The 26,184-nt window shown below is 37.3% G+C and overlaps 1 protein-coding gene across 1 annotated transcript in view; it reads right to left on the minus strand.

The window, feature by feature from the left end:
- The window catches only part of CACNA2D3 (calcium voltage-gated channel auxiliary subunit alpha2delta 3), a 382,632-nt gene that overhangs the window by 201,010 nt on the left and 155,438 nt on the right, over positions 1 to 26,184 (minus strand). Inside the window, exons 6-9 of the mRNA XM_058032041.1 lie at positions 11,195 to 11,326; positions 9,788 to 9,848; positions 9,551 to 9,701; positions 2,284 to 2,358 (exon numbers count right to left, since the gene is read on the minus strand). Coding sequence (XP_057888024.1) covers positions 2,284 to 2,358; positions 9,551 to 9,701; positions 9,788 to 9,848; positions 11,195 to 11,326 — 419 coding nt within the window. The remainder of the gene's footprint in view (positions 1 to 2,283; positions 2,359 to 9,550; positions 9,702 to 9,787; positions 9,849 to 11,194; positions 11,327 to 26,184) is intronic.

Raw genomic sequence — 26,184 nt, forward strand, 5'->3', positions numbered from 1 at the left:
TGCTAGTAAAGTTTATACTAACAGATGTGATCATCATTGCATCCATTCAATTGAGAAGAATATTTGACATAAAAATGAAGGATAGAAAGTTCTGAACCAAATACATAGCTACATTTTCAGACCTAGATTGAAATTAAAAAAAAAAATCAGGCAGATGTAGACATATGCAAACTGAAACAATTATATCAAAACATTGCCTGTCAATCTCCTGCTCTACTTTGCCAGTACAGAAACATGTTCACATGCTGATAATGACTGCTTGGAAAAGCTACAAAACACAATGTTTGCCTTGATATTTTTCTTGGGTTTTTCATCATTTAATAAACAAAAGAAAAGAAAGAGTTGTTATTATTATTACCAGTGAACCTGCAAAGGAGTATTTACCTTGTAAGACTGGTTGAGAAAGTGTAATTTTATCTACTTTTTCTATGATAATTCAATGGACCAATGGCAATTACACCCAAAAAAAAAAAGAACCCAAAAATCCCTACAGAAGTAGTCTGGTGTATGTATGAGACTCACAGAAATAAAAGGTAAAACCCAAATAATTGAATACTTTTGATGAGTTCCAAAACACAGCTAATAACTCTGATAGCTCTGGACCAATTTTGGAATGTGCACATGAACAACATGTGAGGACATCTTGTTTCTATGGGCCTGACCAAAGAGCTCTGAATTCAAGAGAAACTTCTCCAGTTAATTCAGTGAGTTCTTGATGAGACCCCCAGGTAAATTTGCTGTGTCAGTACAGTCAAATCACTCAGTATCACATCTTACAGCAGTATCAGGTATTTCAGAAAGCTGTTTTTAGCTGGGTTCAGGAGCATGATAACTGAATTACTCATGTAGGATTAAGTGGCTGCCCACCTCCTTGGACAATCTCTACTTTGTCCTCTGAGCTATACTGGGGACAATGGAACTTTTGTGCCTTACAGTGTTTAGGCAAATGAATTTTTAACTTCATTACAGTGTCTAGAAAAATGATATAAGAACATATAAGGTCACATGTAAGAAAGAAATGAATATTGGTAAAGTCATGGTATACACAAATGCACCCAACTATTACATGCTACCTATCCCAGTATTTTTTTTTTTTTTAGCTTTGGCCTTGCAAGGAAAGAACAAGAACTACCTTAGAAATATAACCAACTATAAAAAAATTCATATTTAATTATGTCCCCAAGTCTTGCATATATTATTCAGTTTATAGACAAAGGACAAAGTTATTCTCTAAATAAATAAATAAACAATCCCCCTAATCAGAAATTATATCAACATTTGCTCTGAAAAACAAAATATGAACTCTTACTTAGTTATTTTGAAAAACTGAGCTCTGTTCTTAAAATCTGGGCATCATCTGGGTGGCATAAAATCTTTTTGATCAATTAAATTAAAATAAATCTGATATTAAGTAACATATGGGTGTGGGTAATCTGCATTTTGATCATTTGCAGAATGATGGAAAGGTTAACTGTAGGATTAATTCCAGACAGGACATCTGGGCAATACATTTGAATCTTTAGGTCTGCATCTAGAACTTGCACAGATTTCATGTGGCTCATTTGATGTACCCACAACAAAGTGCTCATTTAAAAAGCTGCATCACAATTCAAAAATGAGGGACTTCACATTAAATTATTAACAATTCATGCCCACATAGCAACCAAATGATATTTAGATATCTACAGTGGTAAATATCAAATATATAAAAGGAGAAGCCCATGAAGAATAATTTCTGTAGGAAATAGATAAAATGAAAAGAACTCTTGGGAGTAACACAATGGAGTAAAGATCAGCATGACAACGTCAAAAATCATTTTGTCTTGGTAAACATAGAGAGACCCAGCAGTGCCACACTCCAGAGGGTGTTTTCAGAGCTGTGTTCTCTAATTCCTGTAACAGATCAGATTTGTTTAGTGGTTTTGCTTCAACTATAGTGTTACTTTGAGTTAAGAATGCAATCTCTTCCTCAGTAAATTTTGTTAACAGAATGATAGTTCAATTTAAAGTAGTTGAAATATTTTACTTAAAATAATTACCAAACTTTATTAACAGTATATTCTCAGTGACTCCTGCAATTTCTCATTAAGTTTATTCAACCAAATTGACTAGGAGATTATTTCTTTCTTTCTGCGGAGTCACAAAAAACTCTTTGAAATGGCATGAGCAGAATAATTAATAAATTTTAATAATGGAACGTATTGTAGTAGGAAAAGATCATTATAGCACATTGTCACCCACTGCATCCCAGCTCTCCACTGCTTTGTTACTTTCATTTCTTACCTCTTTGTTGGCTCTGTCTGCTTGAACTAATGTTCCATTCAGGCACGGCTCTACATAGTGGAGTTCTTCATTATACTACAGAGGGAAATACAAAGTATGATGAAAAATTTAATTAAAAGCTTGGAAGATACAAGTCAATTTAATGACTTAGAACCACAGTGAATGAAATATGCACAGAAAGCAAGAACAAAAGGATTTTGTTCATTTTAAAAAACTGGCTGAGGTATTTCTTTTCCTTTTGCATGATTCTTAATTTTCAGAGGTTTATACTTCTAAAGGAGCATTGAATGGATGCCAAAACTCAGGTGGACTTAAGGGTACTATATACACTAGTTGGCAAAATATCCCTCAAATTGAAATCTGGATAAAATTAAGAGATCATGTTTGATACATCACAAACTGAGCTCATAATTAACTCATAATTCTTTTCTAGATATAAGAAAATCCTGAAAATATTTATGGCGCTGTCTAACATTTTAAAAGGTTAATACTGGAATAACTACACCAAAAAAATCTGTAAATTGAATCAATCCTATAAATGACTGACAATTTTCAAAATTTCAGTCAAGCAGAGATGTTTATTATACACAAAGTCATGAATATGGGACAGATCTTGAAGGAATTATCTGTTTTTCTCACAAGGAGCAGGGAAGCTACATAGCCTAGTCATACATTCAGAAGCAGCCTAAGCATGAAAAAAAAATGAAAACTCATCTGCAGTCAGTAGAACTTGTAATGAATGATTAATTGAAATTTGAACTTGTTTCAATCTTTTAAACCTTCCAACACAGGTCAAATTAATAAAGCAGTACCCCCAACAAAAAATTTTCTAGATAGAGCCTTAACTGAATTCCTTCTTCTGCTAATTTCTTCTCTTTTAGAAGTAGATAAATTTGTAAGTTACCGCAGATCAAACAGTAGTAAGGTCTTTGCATCTAGGCTTTAGGTGGTTTCATCCTTTCATAAAGGATTAAGTGAATCAGAACATCCACAATAAACAACACAAAAACAATCAGGGAAAACATTTCATTAGATTAATGTGAGCATTTACTCCCTTCTTCCTCCACCTCAGTGGGAATAAAGAGAGCCCTCCAATGACTGACTGGTAACAAAAAGCTGCTTAGGCAGGGGTCTCTGTCACTGTGAATTCTCACTGTCTCTGTCGCTGTGAATTCTCACTGTCTCTCTCTGCCTGTAGCTCCAGATTTGCTCCCCTCCCTTCAGTTTAACACCACTGCTCTCCGCAGCTCAGATCCCTGGAATCTGCTCCCCTGGGGACACCTGTCGTCACCATTCACTCCAGCAGTGCTCTGCTCACCACATTCATCACCAGTAATTGCCCCTGCACAGGGAAGAGTATTTAAAGTGAACTGCATGGAGGCACTGTGCCAGCCTCTGTCCTCAGCTATAAGGGAATATTAACCCAGAGTAACTTGCTGTTTGTTGCTGGATAGACACATGATTTATATCAGCATCAGCATAGGAACTGGTTACACAGAAACAAGCAAAAAATACTTTAATGATATATATACATGTAATTTCTGCAGCAGATTTGCATGCTTCCTAGTTGTTTTATTGCCATCAATGTTATTTCAATGTGTGAGAGTGTATGGACTTTCTGTTGTTCCATAGGTAATACAGAGTACAAGGCAAAGGCTTCTAGAACAGTTCAGGGTCACTGAGAGTGTCCCATGTGCATCTCAGCCTCATAACAGTTTATTGATCTGATAAATGATGTACTTTCCCCTGTAGTTTCTCTCTTCAGACTGCTTGCCAATCTATCTCCTGAGGGTCATTGCAAAATAATAATGCCAAATCTACACAGCATCTCTTATTATAGTCCAAAGTCAAGACCATACTCCATTCTATTGTAAAAAATAAGATACTGAAAATCTGTGACACTCTGGTGCACCAGCCCCTACTCCCAAGCTTTTTTCTGGTCATACACAGGTTTTTCTCAATATGTTCTTTAATCAAGATACTTTCCAGTTCAGCCTGTTCTTAGTTTTGTCTATGTAGCTGAAACTACAAGAGCACACATATTTATCTTTGTATCACACCAGGCACAGTGTCTGCAACTGGCCAACGTTCCTGATCTGATTCTCAACTGCTGACTTCCCCAGCAATGCCCAGTAAAGATGTCTGGTTAATTTACCTCAGTGAAAGCCTGCATTTGGCTTTTCAAGAGCTCTTGCATCATGGTGTTTTCTCACATTTCCCTGTGTTACACATCCCAGTGCTCCATGCCCTGGCATGTGACATCTTTGCACATTACTGTAGTAGCAGCAGCAGCTGGGAGAGCTGATACCTGCACAATAGCCTGGAATAGCCTAGCCTGGGTTTTGCTGAGGGAAGGGAGGTAAAAATTAATTACCTTCCTTTCTAAGCTCCTCTTCAAAAACCCTGGATTACTCTTGTAATTTAAACATGTAATTACACTGATATTTACTATTTTATTTACGTTGTTATAGTTATCTGTCTTATTGCTTCACATTATTTTGTCCCTCTTCTTATTTCTGTGCACAATAGGCATAAAAATGTAAGCAGGCTAAAATGTGGACTAAGAGAAACATATAATTATTTAGAGAGCTGTGGGCCTACATTCTATAATAAGATACTATTCATATTCTAAAAATTTTATATCTATCCATATATATAGATAGATATATATAGATATATATAGTTTTAGCACATCTGCACAAATGGTATACATCTTCCTTAGCATTTTCCATATTTCTTCTCTGTCACATTTAAACTGCCTGGCACAAGGTCCACAGAAATAAATTAAATTTCCATTTTGTTGTGCAAGAATACACAGATAAAAGTTTCAAATTATATTAAAGTATATTCAGCTATGCAATTCAGCCCAGCCTAAGAAGCCAGTCCAGAAAAGGAACCAAAGGAATTGGTGTTTCCATAGTTTACTGTGCCAAACAAGTGGCACACAAGCACAGGCCACTGCTTGGAGGCTTCATATGGAGGTGCCTTTTGGCTGCCTCTCTTTGTCAGCCAGCTCACACATCAGAATCTGATTATTTAGGCAGGCTGAAAAGTAAATTTATCCATGGTCTCTTCTGTAGAAATAAAAAAAAAAAAAAGAGAGACTATTTATATTGGAAAATTCTACATATTAATACTGGGAGCTATACTACTGTGCTTTGAATTAAAAACTACTTTTATTCTAATCAATTTTGCTAAAAGGGTGTGTCTAAAGCAGCAAAGTTAATTTGACATTCTTGGCTCAGTTAATATTTTGCTAATTCAGTGTAGAGTTTGTATAAAAGCATTTTTAAAATTTCAGCATTTGACAAAATTAGTACTCGTTTTATGATAATGTTGTTAATTTAATGCTTGACTTGGAATTATACTTCAAAGTGAATTGGAAAAACATGCCTTTTCTCTTGTTGCTGCAGATATCTCTGTTCATGCACCAGTGAACTGACCTTAAATTTTAACATAGGCAGCACAAAATCGCTCTTGTGTTTCAATATTTTTTTTTCTGCAATTCAATCATCTAGTCCATCAATTTCAGATGGATATTGCAGCAACCTACCCATGAAAGCTAAAATGATCTTTAACATTATCCTTTTATGTTTATTTTCTGGCAAGACCTGCAGTGAATCCTGCTTTCTGATATATATATATATACATTTATATATATATATATATATATATGTATGCAGAAATACATGCAGGTATTCATTCTGTTAATCGCTGTGCTTAATAAAGCCATCCTGACAGTCATGGTCATTCAAGTTCAAAATTTTGCTTTATATAGTGAGTACAGAGAGTTTGTCCAGATTTCCCACGCTAATAAAGCTCTTATTCCACCTCAGATTTTGGGCTGGGGAGAGAGGGGGGTACTTGGTCATTTTTCTGAGACTTCCAGATGCCCAGGATGTCACAGAGCACCAATTTGGAGTGGCCTCTCAGAGAGGTCGGTCTGAGCAAGGCTCAGCTGTGTGAAGGTTCAGTCTCCACCACCAGGGCACAGCAGATCCATTTCTGCACACACTGCACAGCTGGACAGCTCTGGAGACAGAGGGGATCTGCTCCTGCAGAGGGGATTTCTTGGACTGACATATGTGTACCCTACCTTCAAATGAAACTGCTGTCACATCAGCAGGCTGTGCCTGAATTACAAAGAGTAAGATGCAATCTCACTCAAACGTTTGCTGTAGATAAAAGCTGTATGGGATTTTCAGGGCTTTCACACCAAGCAGCCTCTTGTGTGGGCTTTGTTGTCTCGTGTTTTGATCGCTGGAACATCTCTGTTCTTGACAAATTTCATTTGCCCTGCTGGCACTTGGTCAAAGCAATGCCTCGGAAGCAATTTCTGCAGATAACATAAATCCCAGTGGCTGGCTCTGCTGTGTCCCCTCACTGTGTCTTTCACACGGCACATTTTGAAAGCAGTTCATGGTTCAGCCCAGCCTACCTGTGCCATTCCTCATTTAAAGCCCACTCCCTTCTCCACAGCACAGGTCTCTCTTGCTAGTTTGTTCTATTTTCAAGCAATTTTTTTGGTTTTTTACACTGTTATTTATTTGCCTTGGGAGACAGCAAGAAGAAGTTAAGGGAGGTTTAGATTATATTAGGAAAGGGTTTTTCACCCAGAGGGTGGTTGAAGAGCGGAATAGGCTCCCCAGGGGAGTGGTGACAGCACCAAGCCTGGCAGAGTCCAAGGAATGTTTGGACAATGCTCTCAGGCTCATGGTGGCATTCTTGGGGTGTCCTGTGCAGGGCCAGGAGTTGGGCATGATGAGGCTGATGGGTCCCTTCTACCTCAGCATATTCTATTATTCCCTTAGTATAAAACAACTCCCTACAAACTCTTGCTGCAGAATCCCAAGGCAGCAGGACAGCTCTTTACCCCCTCACCACCACTCCTATCATGCTCTCCTTGGTCTCCTACATTTCTGTGGTGCCTCTGTCACTGCAATGATCATCTTCAAGTTCATATTTGCACATCAACATCCTAATGAAATTAAGCAGCTGATCTTGGTAGCATAAAAACACATTCTCCATTGCTGTTTCTACTTATTTAAACACACACATATCTGTCCTAAAAGAGGGTCTAGAGAGGACAGAACCTACAGGGGAATGAATTATCTCAAACAAATGCTGTAATTAGCATAATAAATAGGCTTCTTGCTAGAAATTCAGAATTTCTGACGCATGGCAGGAGGGCTGCAGTGTGGGAGAGGGCCAGAAAGGGCCCTGTGCTCTCACAGCCATCCCCAGCTGGGGCTGGAGACACTGTAAGGAGCCCACATGGAGGCACAGCAGCCTGGGGGCTGCAAAGAGCCGTCGGCAGCTGGGAACATCTGGAAACACAGCTGGGAAAATGCCGTGGTCTAGGGGTGTGCTGCAGGACACCACAGACTGTGGGTGACCCACGGCTGGGTGAGGACACCCCTGAGGGAGCCAGGCTGAGGTGGGGACACACCAGGGACAGGGGTGACCCAGCTGAAGGGACAGCAATGAGAGGGAAGGGACAGTGAGGAGGGACGGGAAGAAGCTGCAGGGACAGAGCTGCTGCTGCTGCTGCTGGAAATCAGCCCTTGGCTCACACCTCACCCTGAAGGGGAGAGGCTGCAGGGCAGTGCTGGGAATGGTCCCACGGAGGGGTTGGGCACAATTTCAGCCTGGGATGCCGGGAGGAAAGGCTCAAGTGGCTGATTCGTTCCTTTTCTCAGCACAAAGTCAGTGTTGAGAAGCTTGGGTAATTTGACAATAAGTTATGTACAAAATTCCGTGACTCCGTGGTGTTTTACACACAGCTCAGTTCATTTTCAAATGAACTTTAAATTGGAAAAAGTGATGATTAGCTTCTTCATACTTGCTTTTAAAAAGTTTTTACACAATATTTCCACTGTCCTTCTTAGGCAAAATCATTAGTTTGGATTCAAGTTACACATGCTTTTACTTATTTTTTTTTTTAATAGACGAGCCTTTTGATTTTCCCAAAGTAAAATTTTCACCAAAAAAACCAACTTTTCTTTTTTCTTCCTACATAATTCACAGTGACTGTTACAACTACTGAGAAACACGGATCATACACCAAAAAATGGCTGGTCAGGCATCTTAGTAATTACTCTAGTTGAAACACTCTTTTAACTTACAGAAATTATTTAGATTGCAGTTAATCACATTTTTTTAAAGGACAGTAAATCTTTTTTTGATAGAGTATGTAATTATATCTTTATACTACATGAGTTTCTGCTAATTATGCAATTATCATGCAAAGAGATTAATATGACAGTCTGAACTGCTGGCTATGTGTTAAAAATACAGTATGTGTACATATACTTTATGCACATATACTTCATTTTCTGTACAATTTCAATGATTTACACTTGTGTCTCTGGGTTCATTTAATTTAGTACACAAAGGACTTGTGCAAGAAAACAAAAAGGCCAAAATCGTCCTTATGTTTAAGAAGTTGAAGACATTTACAAATTGGAGAAAACCCTTTTTTTACAAAGTATTAGCAAGAGAATATCAGTAAACAAAAATTTATGTAACAACCAATTTCTCCTCCCCTCCCTCCCCTGCAAATCATAGTTCTGATGTCAGTTTTGGATTTGTTGAAGTCATCCTTACCCACAAGATTAATCCCATTACTCTTAAGTACAGTAAAATCAGCCTCTTGTCACAGCTTTGAAAATTGCACCTTTACCAGGGAAAACTCACTTTTACACAGGAGGAGCTACTGAGGATCTGATTTCTTATTGCTGGTAAACACCAACAACCATCTACACAACTTACCCAGACACACATTTCAGAACAGAACATGAACATTGAGGAGTTATGCTGGTATTTCGTCATGCCATGCAAGCCTTAGAAAAAGCTAAAATCTTAATCTAATAATTCTTACATTTTGCCCATTTTGCACTGTACTGCAGAAGCTGAGGGGGAAAAGCAGGGGGGAAGGCAGACACACCCTGAAGTTAAAAGTTAAGGTAATATGCAAAGTTTAAACAAACTAAAAAAAAAATTAGATATAACTATTCTTTACAACCCCAGACTGAAGGCTACTTCTTTGAGGGGTTTCAGATTGCAAGTCACAGACAAACAGCCCAAATCTCTGACACTTAAAGAATCTCATACTGAAAAAACAAATGTTTCTGGCCAGTGGGTTCAGATGTCAGCCATCACCTGTCTGCAACATTTTTCAAGTGGCTTGAGTGAAGTAAAACATGACAGATAGCAAGAAATGATGGAAGAAAAATAGTTTAAAAAAAAATAATCCTGAGACACTCACAGCAATTATATTGAAGAAGTCATCATCTCCAAGGGTATCCAAAATAGATGAAACTGTCTGTTTGGCAATAGTCAGGCGAAGCCCTTTCATACTGCCACTGACATCCACTAAAATTACCACATCTTTTGGAGAAGTTGCTGCCTGGATGTACCTGAGGTGAAAGACAAAACTTCTTTTAAATACTGAATTTTTCATCATTTCCAATTTCTTAAACACTGGCAGTCATCAATTGCCTACCACTTTCTGTTTCTGCAGTCAAATGCAATGACTCCATTCTCATCAGGTTCCCATTTAATTCCTGTTTAAAAAAAAGAGATAAAATATTAAATTAAATTTTCACAGTACCTGTGAAAAATCTGTCTGTGGTATTGGGGCTAAGTAGCAGTTTCATACTTTAATCTAACAGGCAGTGCCATCATAACATAGGAAATACTGTAGGGAAGCAAAGTTCCTAAAATAGGGCAACCAGATTTTTTCTTTTTTTTCCTCACTCCTTTTTAGCCAACTGTAAGGTGAAAACTCTTCAGGTCTACAATGTTCATTGAACTATTTTCACAAAATTCTTGCCATTCTTGGTCTTTGGTGCTGGCAAGCTTTATCACATCTTGCCAAGTCCTTTCCAGACCTTGAGCACTTCTGACTCATGGCTGGCTCCAGCAGCTGCCCTTACACTGCCTGCTTCACTCACAGGTCATCCTCTGAATTTTCACTCACATCACTATGAAGAGGTAACATCTCCTGATTTTGGGTCAGAAAAAATATGTTAAAAAATGTCAGGGGAACTCTTCCTGCTTTTTACGCTCATTATCTAGCACAAAACAAGAATAAGGTCCTTGGTAATAGGAACTAATATTTGAAATATCATGGAGCTTGGGAACTGAAATATAATCTAAAACTAACAGAGAAGTAGTAGCCATTACTCTCAGCCACTTTCAGACATACAGGCTTATAGTGAACTTGCCTAAACTCAAGACTTAAACATGGGTTGCTAAACCACATTAGCCAAAGGAACAATACCCACTGTGAGCCTGATTCAAAGTTACAGAAGCTGAGAATCAGTTTATTTAACCTCATAGTTTGTTATAATGTGGCAAATTTTGTAGAGGATTAAACATAAAACTTAATAGGCAACAATATAGGTTTTAATCTATTTCTATAGAAATAATACAAGTGATGTGATTGCATTTTATTGCAAGTGGTGTGAAAATAAACTTTTAAACAAGTTTTTAAAACTCTCTAGTGTAAATCTGCCAGGTTAAGTGGAAGTTTAAAAATAAAACAAATAATGATGAAGACTTACTGTGTGCACTGATAGAGCACAGAATTCAAGCTTAGCACTATATGAAGGTTCTAATCCTTTTGCTCTCCTTCTCACAGCCTGTTCAGAAGTTATTTTTCATATGTCTGTATATTTTATCTGAATGGAAATTTTTATGAGTACATGAGTTATCATGAGGGTTTCACCTCCAAATATAAATTGGTAGAGAAAAATCAAAAATTTCAAGATTTTCATTGGAAATCTCTCTGAAAACTATATGAAGTAAAATCAAACCTGCAAGTATCTGTAGCAATCAGAATTAGTGACAATACTTAATGCAGCCGTGGAATTCTTTATTGTATTTTAAGGACTTCTCTTCTTCCTACCTGGATATTGCCTGAAAAATCCTTTTGCACTTCCAAAGTACTGCCAGATGAGAGAAGGGTCACGATCAAAGTTATCAACAAACACCTTATTTAAAGATTCTGACCAATAAACTCCATTTACAATGGCTGGATCTGGAAAAAAAAATAAAGAACACACACAATGAAAAGTGATTTTGTTAAGTAGAATCCCATAAACTCTACCATCTTCAGCTTATTCAATACCCAAAAGTCTATTGATTGAAAACTGTTGCAAAATGGTTTTAGTTTCCTGTGTCAAATAAGTGATCCAAAATAAATAATTCACTTAAAGAACAGGACAGAGAGACTTGGTGCTATTTTTTAGATTAGTTAAAATTGCTCTTTAGAGCATCTGTCTTGAACCACCACCTTGCTTGTTGCAGAGAGCATAAATAACTCCATCTAATTTAGATTATTTACTCAATGTACCTTCCCTAAATGCATGGAATATCTCATGGCAACACTTTACTTTTTTAAACATTAAATTTGGTAATGTTTGAAAGTTTTCATGTTGGAACAGAAAGTGAAATACCTTTTATTTTGCCCTTGAATATGCATAAAAACACATCTCATTACAAATACCACTCGTTGTTATTTGGAAAACACCGAACCCACATTCCACAACAATTACCCAATTAGTTTTTATTTCCCTAGAAAGAGAACTACAAAGCAAATCCTTGATGCTGAAGCTGTTCTGTTTAAGACATCCCCATCCATCAGTCCCTAAGACCCCAGGCTGCTCAAGTGTGTCTTGAAGCTGCAGATTTGGTTCAATAGTGGGAAATGAGAAATCAATGAACCTGTCTTAGAAAGTTAGTGGATTTCAAACTGTGAATTTTGAAAGGTGAGAAACAATTAAGATACAGGATATTCCCAGTTCAATCTTATGTGAAGTCAGCAGAATAGAAAGGAAAAAAGAAGAACTGAAATCACAGATGCATTATTTAATTTTCAAAAGTGTGCATACATGAATACACAGTAACATTTGCTCAAGTATTTGAAATAAAGCAGCCATTAGCTTGCAAAATAATGTCACTGTACTGATTTCAGAAGACTGCTTCAAATGTGATTTTAATGGAGTGGAAAAAAGGCAAATTGTTATCTTCCCCTGCATTCATCAAGAAAAAACAGCAGAAAAATTGAAATGTCTCAGCCACACAACTTTGCATGCTGCTTTCACCTAAGTATTTAGGTTTATATAGAAGAAGTGCTGAAATAGTAAGGTCAACAAAACAGATCTTATTTTTAAAACACATGGAGTGCAGTTACTTTTTTCTCTAGAAGATGAAATAAAAGATGAAATAAGCACTTAAAATCTGCCACACCAGACACCTGTCAAACAAACTGATGTCACTGGTCCAAGGGCACTAAATTCAGTCCTGCCTAGCTGGCAAAACCTTCATTGTCCAGTGGTTTCTCAATCTGTAGTTATCCCAATAATGAGCTGTGACCAAAACATCACAAATCAGCTCTCAAGACTGAGATCTATCATTGTCTTGCAAAATATGTTTCTATTTCAGCATCCCCATATCAGCCCATTGTTCAGCATTTAGACATTACCTGAGATGTGAAGCACTAAAATGAGAATTCTATTCCTCAGCCCACAGGAATTTCCCAGTACCAGTTCAAACACTGATATTCTGATTAAGCTCCTATACTTCATGTATAATGGAGTGTCCAAATCACTAAAAATTGCAGTGGCACTGTTGACTCAGCATCACAATCCTGACATAAGGCAATAAGTTTAATTCATCTTTGAAAAGAGTGAGCAAGTTCAGAGGGTTGGGTTTGGGTTTTGTTCTTTTACTTTTCCTGGTGCTGCTAGAAAGGTCTGTTTAGAGGAAAATAGAAAGCACCATTTCTCAAGCCTCCAGAGGGCTATAGGCTCTTTATATGCCCTGCAGTCATCAGGATTAGTGAAAAGCCAAACAAATCAAACAGAATAATTCTAAATTAATTTATATTTAAAATAACCTGCAGTGTTTCTTAGAAACTTATGTTTGGATGTCATTCCAAGACTGCCCATTGTACCTTGGTATTTTACAGTTTTATCAATTCATTGGATGTCTCCTATCCTGGATTCTTCAGGGCTTAAGTTTTCATGCCCTTTCCTAATGAATCAGAGCTCTAATGCCACTCATGAGTAGAACCTTCCTCCTACCAACCCAATGACAATTTTCTTTGAATTCTATATGCACTCCAGTTCTATAAGGTTATGGCTCAACTTAAGTCATTCACCTCTTATGTTCTGAACCAAAGTCTTTCCAGTAGCATATAAAAAAATGTATTTGTATATACAAAATACAGATATCGATCACTTTCTAAAAATCGTATTGAAACATCCATGGATATTTTAGATTACTTTGTTTAGACCATCTGTGAAGAGCCACTTAACATGTTTATATATCTGTATTACAGATTAGAGAACTCCACGGAAATAAAAATCAGGAAATTTTCCCTGAACGAGTCTGGTGGAGTCCATGTTCTGCATTAGGCTGACAACACTAATCATCCAACTCCTGAACATTAATCCAGTGACTCTGAAACTAATAGACTTATTTTTTTTTAGCTGGAACGTGCATAAAGCAGGCATTTTAAATAAGAGGGCACAATTAAAATGTGACCTATGCTCACTGTATGCCTTCAAAATGAAAGCTGGTGATAATTCCCTGCCTTCCCACACCCTGCATGTCTGTTATGCTGGCTGTTCTTAGAATATATCAAGTTACATATTAGGCACCAACCACTTCAATAAAAGAAGCAAAAAGGGCTACAATCTTTTTATCCTTATAATACAAGGAAAAGTGGTGTAGGGACTAATGTAGGCACAGAACAAAGCAGCAGACCTGGAAGTCATGAGTGTCTGCTGGCTGCTGCACCTTCAGCCAGAGGGATTTCACTCTGGATCTCTTTGTTCTGAACTTTATAACTCATCTACAGGGAGGCATCTCTGTCCTCATGCACCATCCCAAATACAGCTGCATTTCTGACCATATGTCTCATTAAATCATCATCTAATAACCTGTATGTTAAACTTGTTCTGGGCAATTTCCAATTTTAGTAATTACACTAAACTGTTTAAATTCCCTCAGTACTTCCTTCAGAAACAGTATTCTTAAGTTTTTCAATTACTGAAAATGGTGAGCATCATCTGCATCCCCCAGAGAGTTAAATGTCAATGGTAGTAAATTAATCTGTGAGAATATTCAGAAATTTGGTGAGGGATAAGAAAAAGAGATAAAGCTTAATATAAATGCAAAATTATCAATGCGATGTTATGGGGCTCAAAGATAATAAATGGAAATAGCTTTCACCACAGTTCTTGAAATATGATTTCTGCTTTTGCTTCCTGGCAGATAAAATATTCCCTTTCCCTTGTCTTTTAGATGAGCTGGCTTGCAATTATATGGGATTTTGCTCCACCATTGTTTGTGTAGATGTTACCTGCTTTTACTGACATTTAACATAAATCCAACCTCCAGGAAAATAAGTACAGTGACAGGAAACTGAAATGAGATTGCCAAAGAACAGTAGAAATGCATGTAGCAATTAAGGGGCTGTCACAGATCCTGCTGGCCTGAAAAGGACTGAACAAAGGCAAGGAAGGGGCACAGGCTAAAAGATGTGCAATAGCCAAAGGTAATGACTTTTTCTAATGTCCCCAGAATCCAGAGTATGCGAAGCCTATAGAACAAAACTAATACCTACACAACCCATTCTGCATTTCAATTGTTGCAGCATGCAGAAAATAAGGGAAACCACTGAGGAACTCAGTAACTATGAAGAAAGTTCTCTTTCTTGCCATATTCTGCTTTATTCTCAAGAAAATAAAAGCTTCTAATGAACCTTAGTCTTTTCTCCCTATTCTATTCTTTTTGTGATATAATCATTACTTTTTTCTGGAAAGCTGTCAGAGACGCTGGCATTGGAAATGATCTTCCCTCCTGTAGTATCTGACTGCCTCAGCAGCAGCCCTAAACTGCAGAGCAGCTCTGTCCTGCCACAGAACAATATAAGCACAGCCTAAGGGCCCAAGCACTGCAAAAGGAATGCAAAATCCTGCACATTTCTGGCTCAGAGATAGCAACAATATTAGCTTAGTTTTTATGACATTGACAACATATTTAGTCTGGTCATATTTTAAAGAATAACAAAATCACATACTTTGCTGGGACATATACCAACAATCTAATAATTACACTACTCAACACTAATATGAATGCTTTTCAGGGTGGTCCAGCAGACTCAAGAGCTGGGGCTGGATGCCAGTTTTGGCAACTGCCTTCACTTTTTTCTCTCTCTTCCCCTCTCTCTGACTCCAGGGTAATGTGGATGCATCAGCTCACAGATCAAAGCATCTGGCCATCTGTAGACATAAAAGAAGGTGTTTGTCCATTTTGCTTCATGTGCTGGGAACTGTTCACCAATGTCAGAAATCACATTCCCTCCTTGCAGGAATATGGGATGCTAAAGGTTTCCAGTACGTGCCTGCATAAAGGCAAAGGAGTAGCATTTAGTGCCTTCATCTTCCAACATTGCCCTGACAACTTCACCCTCCTCCTTTGAAGTGGCAGCAGAAGAACTGGAGTATGGCCAGATGTGTTTATTTTTATGCTGAGTTTCATGAGTGCATTTAGGTGATGTTTTGTATTGCTTTATGGTGTGGAGGGGATAGTGTTCTTTTTTTGTTTGAGGGGGGAGTTTTTTATTATTTTTTTTTTAATTAATGAGATGGACTGAGATTTAACTTTAGCTCATTTGAAAGATGGAATTACAGCTGCAAACTCCTCACTAACAGCATTCTGGCATACAGTTGCATTTCTGTCTCCTAAGGGCTTGCCTTCTCTTGAGTTATAGAAAATGTCCTGCAACAAATCAGTGGAGATTTGAGCCCATTTCACCCATTTGATGCTGGCTTGGCTGGACTTTGTTTAACTTCTCAGATGTAACAGCTAAAAGCAATCAGTGTGGAGGCTGAACAATGGGCAGGTTAGAGCAAAGCTCTGGAAACAGCATATAGGAACCAGCTATGAAAACAGAACATTAATTTCTCTTTTAAATTAAAGGAGAAACTCAGAGCAGAAGTCAAGAGCATCCCAGGACAAAAAAGAAAGATTCTGCTACACTAAAGCTGTTGTCCCAGGAGCCAGGTATCAGGGGCAGTTAGACCTGTGTCTAACATGCTCCTAACAGATGGGATTGCCCACCCAGCAATTGCTTTGAGCTGAGAGCTAAAGCCAAAAGCCAGTCATTCTGATAAATTAATTCATGGTACTGCAGATAGGGTATTTCTGTATTTTCAGTGAAACATACTCATTTCCACACTTCTGCATGATACAAATTGAGGACCGTGAAAAATTAAAAGATAGTAAGAAAATACAACATCACAGAACTATAAGATGCCATGATGTAAAGAGAAAGCGTGAACAACATGGAAAACCACTGATAGAAATGGTTTTCTGAGTGGAAAAGAAAAAACAAATTTTGAGAACTCAGGAATTAAGCAAATTGAACAGAGGCCTTATATCCATAGAATTTTCATCACAAAAGCAAAAGTAGTCATGAACACTGCAAAAAAAAGAGCCAGTTAGAGCACACAGCAAGCAGAAATTTCTGCACAGTCTGATGGAAGAGTGGCTATCAGCAGCCAGGAAATTCAAACCTCTGGTAAGTGGCAGACCAGGAAAAGTGTCACAACAAGCAATAGGGGAAGCCAGTGGAACACACTGCAAAGCAGGGGAAAAGAAAGCAAATGTGACTGCTGCTGAATCCAGCCAACTGTACTGTAAAATATTTAATGCACAACATACAAAAGGGACAATTTTATTCAGAGCTATTGTCAAAGTGATGAATGACAAAGGCAAGGCATAGCCTTGGAAAAAAAAGTCATCCTTACGGAAATTTCTTGGGGACAGATCCATCCTCCAGTCTTTAGAAAAGCCATTTGAAGCACAAGACCATGCAAACCTGTTAACTAGCACTTCACAAAAACTATTCCATTCCTACTGCACAGATATTCAGAGACACAGAGTTACAGGAGCAGGCTGACTTGATGGCACAGCACAGTGCAGCTGGGACCAACAAATAATGCTTTGAAGGAGGTTCCAAAGTCATCCTGTGTTTATCAACACATCATGCTCCTTGCCTCAGCAAATGGAGGCACGAAAACCTTTAGAGAGAAATGTTTTACCAGGTAGAATGCATCCCAGTTGCAGTGGGCTATAACAAATTAAACTTCTACTGCTCCATTCCTGGGAGCATCAACAGAGTACGAATGTGCGATTATTGGATGTAACAGCACACTTATCTGCTACCATGGCAAACCACCACCTCTTATCCTCTCAAATCAACAGGCCCTTACTTCTCTTGTGCTTTTATAATCCTTGCCCCAAAGACTGTTTGCACAATTTGAGTAAAATGGAAGCTTTACTCATACAAGATATGAAAATGTTCAGCTGGTTATAAAGCCTCTGAAGATAGTAATAAAAACACTGAGCAGATGTACAAATGTATCTTGGGATGAGTACATTACAAAATCCATTATGTATTCTGAAACACTATTTACTCCTTCAGGAATGTGCCAAATAAAAGCTGCGAGACACCTAAATAAACAAAGTATAGTGTAAAAATGTCTCTGTACGTTTTTAGCCAAACAATGTTTTGAAACAGTTTATATTCTAGCCAAGCATTCTAATGCTTAACCAGAAGAGCAAGCCGCCTTCTTCTTCACACAACACATACCCTGGAAAAATCAAAGGGTCTGTGTAATGCAGCAGCGGGGAGAAACAGATTATTACAGTATTCTAAAACAGTAGACAAAATGAATATGTATATTTAGATAAACTATTATTATTCCTTGTCAAATGTCAATCGTGTTCACTACATATAAAGTTACAGTTTTTACTTTGCCAGACAACCATTTAATTAATGCATATTCACTCCTAAAGTTTTCAAAAACCCAGGATTGTCACTTTCTTGTCCTTAAAAGCAACAAGGAAGTGGGGGTGGCATCCTGATTGACAGAGGCACGTCAGGTCAAAAATTCTCTTAATATTGTACCTGAGATGGTGTTCAGTGACAAACATGCACTGCTCACATTTGTCAAAAGGCAAGCCCAGCTCAGAGTAGCTAAGCAACAGCTGCTGGATCAGGAGAGCCAGAGAGCAGGGCTTTCTAGAGGAAATAATTCACATTTCCACATAGCTTGGATCTGACATCTGGTTGCCACGGTGATGAGGATGTGTTAGAAACACACAGATTAGATCCACAGCCAGAGACAGACTAGAACACAGAAAAGATAAAGCATGCTACACATCTTGCATGGCCATGCCAACGGTTCCAAAAGGCTTGCTGTTAAAGACAGAGGTTTGAGAGGGGAAAAAAAAAAAATCCGTGAAGCTAAAGCCCTTTTCAAGAACAAAGCAGCAGCCTGAGTAAATTCTGGGAATCGTATTTGAGGCAGAATTTAAGCAAAACCAGATGGAAGCAGCAGAGAAGTCTGTACATCTCTGTCCAACAAGCAACAAGAGTTAAAACAAAGAAATATGGGAAGATAGGACATTTTCTGCAACCTTGATTAAATCTGTTGGACTAAGAAAGCTCCTTTCAAATTAAACAGTGTCCAGTGTTAGGAAGATAGTGAAAACACTGTCCCAGAGACCTTAAAAAGTGAAGACAAACAATCCAGGGGAAGGATTTCAAAACATAAATATAGTGGTCCAGGACAGTATGTGACCATGAGTATTTAAATAAAAGCTCCAGGATGTTGAATGCTCAGAAGCAAGGTCCATAAAATCATATACAACAGTGACAGACAAGATTTTATTTCTTAATTTCACACCTTACAGGAAAATGGTTTTGCATATGTGCTAGCTGCAGATTATAATCTTTCTGCATCACTTGAGAAATGATTTTTTTTGGGTCTAATATTCTAGAAAATAGGTAATCTCAATTTTGGCAGCCAGTTGGAAGGCATTGATAGGAAAGTATGACTGAATGATATTCATAGCTCTTTTTAAGTATCAAATTGAAAAAACCTTACTTAATCAAAAAATGGTTGTGGTTCATCAAATTTCAATATCTTTTAGAGAAGGCACTATTACATGCAGCAGATTTTTTTTCCTATGCAAGCAAAACTTTTGATTAGAGTCTGCATTTATTGACTTGTAGAGCATAAACTCATTTTTAACATGCAGTGAGCATCATGCAATGGAAATGCCATTTGACACAGGTAATATTCTTTACCAGTCTCTAAATTGTTCAAGCAAAACTTAAATAATATTTGTGAAGTCTAAGGCAAAGATCTCCTTTTGCAATGTTTTCAGCATTCAAGAAGTAAATAAGGTAAGCAGAAAAACACAGGCTACACCTGATGTCTTTTCTATGAAAGACACTGAGGTCAGAATTACTCACAGTTGTCTTCTATTCATATTGTTTGTAAGTAATTTTAAAAATATTGGTGATTATAAAGGTAGAAAGAAGCAAAGGATGGAAACAATTGGAAGAAAATATCTTGCAATAGAATAAGAGATAAAGGTTTTAAATTAAAAGATGGTAGGTTCAGAGCAGATATAAGGAAGAAATTGTTTGTTATGAAGTTGTGAGGCACTGGAACAGGTCACTCAGAGTTGGTTGCTGTCCCCTCCCTGGAGCCACTCCAGGTCAGGCTCTGAGCACCACAATCAAAGTGAAGAAGTCCCTGCTCTTGGCAGGGGAATTAGAGTAGATGACCCTTAAAGATCTCTTCCAACCCAATCTACTCCACAGTCAATCCACAAAACAATAAAATAACACACAAATAATTGATTGCCAACTTTCCACAGCAGCAATAACAATAATCCTAGCAGAAAGCTTTTAAACAAAGGTTTAAGTCACATGATAAAATCTATACTTTCAGCAGCCAGTGAAATGATAGATGGCAGAGACAAAGGGAGGCACAAAAGACAGTGCACATGTGCTGCAAAGAATCATGTCATGAGCAAAGCTGTAAGACAAAGACATACAGCCACTTTGTGCAAAATAATGTTGCAACCTTGTAAAAAAAAAACAAAACATGGAAACTAATTGAATTGTGAAAATGTGAGCAATGATAAGAATTAAATTTAAATCCATAGGAAAATATTTATAGTCATCTTGTCCTCAAAATAAGTGAAGTCCAAATACGTCTTAAGAGCTGTAAGATACTTTTTAATCACTTTTTTTTATAAATCCATTCTTACACAGAGTGATCATGGTTACAGAGTCAAAATGGTTGTCAATATTTGAATGTATTCCAAATGCACTGACATGGAATTAGTATTAGTGTGGTTTTTAAGGAAAAATGAATTTAGACTATTATTAATGAAGACTTTTTATCTTTTTACTTATTATTGAACTTTAAAGTGTACTTTATGGTCACTAACCAATTTTTAAAAACTGGATGGATTAAAATGGATTTTACAGCTTGATTTACACAGTTTGAGACTCTCCGCAACATATTGTGTGCCTTATGTTTGTTAGTCGAGTTGACATAAACCATATCTCCTGTTGACAGAAACGCTTGAAAATATTCATGGACTTCAGCATCCATCAGTGAAAAACTCTGCAGTTATGGAAAGCACTGATAAAATTGCTTCCTGTGCTTCAAAAACTCCACAACTGCAGCTCTATCACAGTATCAGGATGAGAAAAACAGACGGAAGGCAGTTAAGACAGACTTTTCTCTAAGTTAAAATTTATATTATTTCTTTTAGTTTTCAAAGCAGAAGATTAACTTCAGGCTGTATAATTGATCATCACATTTTATTTTCTGTCTTGATTCAGTCTACTCTGACACTAAAGACAAAGCACTATCTTCACTAAGGCTTCTACTTCATTCTCTAAATATATCAGGATAAATACCTGGCAATCTGTAATCCAATGGAATATATTTCTTTTGGGCTTTGTTTTGTTTGGTTGTTTTTTTTCTTCTTTTAATCTCAATTGAAAAAAGGATTTGGAGCAAATAATTTTCACCTGATCATGCACAAAATATTCTCTTTCCTGTAACATACGTGTATTTTGTAACTTAACAGAGAACCAGGCCTGACAATGTCAAAATGCAGAAGCAATTTACTGAGGCACCTGGCAGTTTATGATAGCAGAGATTTTATAAACTCACCAACCACTGGGCTGCTGATAGGTATTGACCAAAGACAGCCAATCTGATAAGAAAAATCCTCCCTTAGTGCCAAAACTGCAACTAGCAGAATTTACAGACCACAGTCTAATATCAGGGGCAGGAAGGAGGGAACTCTTAAGGCTCCTCCCCTCTCAAATACATTATGGCAGGGAATAAAATTTCATTACAAAATTCACAAAAACATGACAGTGAACTCAAAATATAATTCTAAATTAAGTGGCAGTACTATGAAATATAACTTGCTAGATGATGTGAAAGTTCACTCTTTTATATTGCTAGACATAGATGAAATGTCAGAAATACTTGTAGGTAAATGCTGAGAAATGTATTCAGTATAAATTATGTCAAAATTAAAAAGAAATCAGTGTAAGCACTGGGTTTAAAGTTTACCTAACTTCCTGAATTCATATAAGGAAAATACTGAAACATTGTTCATTAGTATAAACCTCCTTCTCTAGTGTCATGAAAGCTGGTGAGTAACTTTCCAGACCCAATACTTTTGGATAAATGCTTTAAAATTTAATTTAAAAAATTAGTGCTTTATTTTTATATATCATTATTAGATTCACGAATTGATTCTAACGTATTTTCTTCACCAAAAAGACATGGATGAAAGATAATTATTGTAGACTTCACAAGTTGATATGGTCTCTTTGTGCATTGCCCACTGCGTCTTGCTTTTCCTCACACCAATCAACATTTCACCCTGGGCTCTTCAAAGACAGAAATCAATTCCTTTCACAAACCTCCACGGCAGGAGTGGACGTTTCCATGTTCAAACTAATTCGAACAAACATCACTGTAAATCATCCTGGGAAGAAAAACTTCCAAAAGTGAATCTGTTCAGAGCAAGTCTGTCCATTTGCACCAGCATGGTGCTGCCTCTGAATGGCATTTAAGGGTTTATGTGATGGTCACCCCAGGGCTTTCCTAGGAGTGAAGGGCAAAAAGCCCAAGCTGAAAGATGCAGATGCCACAGAATTCTGAAGCACAGGCTTCCATCTCCCCACGTAGAGCACAGAAGTTGATTTTCAGGACCATGAAAATGTAACTCTGTGTGTGATGGTGGCACTTGGGGCTGTGCTGGAGAGGCCAGACTGCTGAGCCAGCCCTGAAATGCTTCAATAGTCACAGAGCTTAAAGGGAGAAGCTGTGCCTCAGGCTGTACAGTGGAATCTCGATGGAAACAAGCTCTGGGAAAACAGGCAAGCACTAAAATACTGGTTACAATATCAGCCTGGCTCTCAGAAGTGATCTGTGTGCTGTACAAACAAAAGGCAGAGCAGAGCTGTGATCTGAGTATCTCTGCATGGGCAGGAAAAGAGACATTAACCTTGTACTACAGCTTAAATTAAAATTCTTCTGATGCAGAACTGTGGTCACAAAAGTATTTTGTGTCCATAATATTTCCTGAAATACTTCAGTGAATCACACATATATGTCAACATCCTTTGGTGTGAGAACAGACTGCACCGTTCTCCACCACACAGGAGATACATATATACACATATAGATAATTTTTTTTTCATTTATGTCTCTATACATATATCTTTTCCTCAGACATTCACTAGTGATGTAAACAAAAATTCACTTCAAATAAATAAGAGTATTTAAAATTGGAAAATCTGGAGTTTTTTTCCAGTAGTTAAGTTTGGACTCTTTGCTCAATGACTTTTAATAAGTACAAAAAATTCAGTGGATAACTAAGTCTTGCAAAGCTGTAGAATGCACTTAATTTCACTGTCAGCTGTATTAATGGGATGAAGGTTTATCCCCTAGGAAGTGTTTCTCCATTATAAAACTGAGCAAGTAAAATAAGATTATATATTCAGTAAACTAGAAATGACAACAAAGGAAAAACCTCCCATTACTTTAAATCAACTCACATAAGCCTACTTCCCTTCTATTGCCAAGATAAATTGTTTCACTTTATTCTTTTTTTTTTTTTTAAGGCAAAATCAAACATACTTATCAAGATGCATCTGATCTGATCCAAACAAAGGAATTATCCTTTCTCTAATCTACCTTTATTGGCACTTGCCTGTCTCATCCACCATATCTCAGAGATCCTGTCCAGGGCTGCAAGATAGAGCCACATATGCTCACCTTACTCTACTTCTGTCAAAATACCCAATGAGCAAAGTCAAGCTTGGCTCATTCTACAAGGCATTTTTATTTTTAAAAACATTTAGAAAGGCTGTCCTTGGGTGTGTAATATTTTAGTCCAAAATATCAATCTTAGACCAAATATGGAGGCAAAGACATTGTAAGATTTCATTAAATACAAGTGGGTTAGAAAAAATAATAATTTTATACATGAAAAAGTCTCTCTTCAGTTCTAAATTTCTTACCGTGAAGAAGCTGTTACACTGAGAAATGGAGTTTAAGAGGCAAGGACAAGTGCTTGCATCCTAATGTTTTTGAATCATTGAAAATACGAGAACCTGGGCTCTTCCCCTTTCTACACACATAAAGCCTACCTTGTCATACAAACAAAGACCAACTGCAAATTCTCAAATCCAGGAGCTGTTTTCAGCCAATACCAAGACAATGGATTTCCCCTGGTGTTTCCTGGATTTTATGCAAAGTTACTGTAAGTGGATGAGATCCTGCTGTGTGTCACCTCTGGTACTGTGCTGCTCTAGGCTTTGCTTTTCAACAGGTGCCATAACTGAGAACTGTGTCACCAGGAGACACTGACCCCCACCTTGGCTTTGGTTTTCATCTACATTCCTCTGAAAACCACATTTATCCAAGTATTCATTAGGCTCTTCCATGGAAAAACTGCTGAGTGAAAACTCAACAGCAGAAAATATGTCATTGCTGTCCACAAGTAGGAGTAAATATGAGGTGACAGATTCAGGAAAAAAACCCCCAAAAACTGGAGGTTCTTCATCCCAGATACAGCACATATTTTGGTCAAAGAATATGGGATCTTGGTTACCTATATTCTCATGCTAACAAAAGGTAAAATGCTAGTCTATTTTTTCTTTTATACACTGTCAACATCTGCAACATCAGTTTTGAGTCTTCTTTTATCATTTCCTTGTGTACTTAAATCCATCCTAGAATCTTATTCTCCCCAGTGGCAATGCTAACGCCAAGCTCCCCGTGGATGGTTGCCAGAAAGCCTGGCCCACATTCCAAGTGCTACTTTTTAATTATATGTCACGTTCCTGGAGTCTTCTAAATATACTACTGTCATCTCAGAAAGTAATAAATCAAATTTTGAAGCCATACCAATTTTAAATTACTAATCATTTCTTCATTAGCACTAAAGTCTTCTACAATAGCTGTTTAAAATATACTGATGGATATATAGAAAGTTGTATCTGAGTATCTTAAAAATGTGTAGCTGGAAGTGTACCTGCAAGATATGTCCAAGAAAGCAGCAAGTCCCAGATAATTTCCATTCTAAATTAATAGGAAGACATAAAAAATAAGACCTATGAGAACTCATTTTGTGCCTCTATTGTAAACAGTATAAACTTTTTTAATAAAAGATCCCAGCAGCTGAATGAAACAGTGCCTTATTTACACCTAGACTCTGCCTTTGCATAGCCCAAACCAGATTCAGATTGATTCTGTACTTCCAAAAATTAAACTTTCCTTCTAACATGAAAAACATGCCTTCATTCTTCATTTCTTTTTCCTCTATGAGTATTTTTATATAACTAATTCACTAGGAAACTTTTCCCTGCTTTCCTTCAGAAATCTATACACAGTGGACAATTGCAAAATTTGGGGATGCAAGAACTACTGCTTGCCAAGATTGTTATCACAAAATGTCTTGATTAATTAATTATTAATTTTTTAAAAAGATACTGCCTTGCAAATCCTGTGGCTATGGGCAATGAGCCTATAGGTAATGAGCACACTTTGTGTTCAAAGAAAAGAAATAGAATGACTGACAGACATAGATTTGATATTTATCATATTTTCATTGTCTTGATTTCACCATAAATGTAATGAAATTTAGGTTTGCTCTTAATTCTCATTCTAAGGACACCTTCAGTTTTGGAAAATAATTTACTCCTGCTGTTGCCATCAATATTTTTAAGCTTTTCTATGAAGAGGCTGAAAGAGCCAGAAGATAAATGAAGAATAGCAATATGTTTATGTGCCAAGGTTTTTAAGCCAACCTCATTTAGTGCCCAGTTTAGGGATTGTGCACTTCAGTGATTCCACAGCTGGGCAGCATCACTGTGATTGTGGAAGTTGACCAGGCCAAACCTTTTCCCAAAGCTTCACTGAGCCCACAGTTGTGCAATTTGCAAATTAATGGGACCTGATTTCAGCCACAGGATTTTTACAATCTTTGGCAACCAGATTATAGAGCCTGGTATTAGTAATTAACTACAGAACAACTAATTAAGCCTTTAATCATCTCTTGAATAAGCTAAATGAACTGAGCTCCTGTGGTCTCAGTCCATGGCACATTTGTCAATTCTTTGATGAGTCCTGTGACTCCTCTCTGAACCCATTGCAAATTATCAATATCTGTACGCCTAAAAAAACCAAAGTTAAGGGAAAAGTTTAGAATCAGCTTACAAATAGGGTTCTTTTTTTCCCATGTTGACTCAAGAACCCTGTGTTTAACTATTCAGTGATCACACTTGTCTGTTTCCAACTGTGAGTTCTGGCTGTGGCTCTCCCTAGTAATTCAATAAAATCAAACATCACCTCGAAATGAACAACAGGCCCTTCATAGAGAAATGGTATTCTGCAGACACTTGGTTGTAAACCTATCAATATCTTCTGCTTGTACCCTCAGGTTAGGATTAAATTAACTTGTTATCACCCCTCTGCATTA

This window comes from Melospiza georgiana, chromosome 11, assembly GCF_028018845.1.
Source record: "Melospiza georgiana isolate bMelGeo1 chromosome 11, bMelGeo1.pri, whole genome shotgun sequence".
In the NCBI taxonomy this organism is placed as follows: domain Eukaryota; kingdom Metazoa; phylum Chordata; class Aves; order Passeriformes; family Passerellidae; genus Melospiza; species Melospiza georgiana.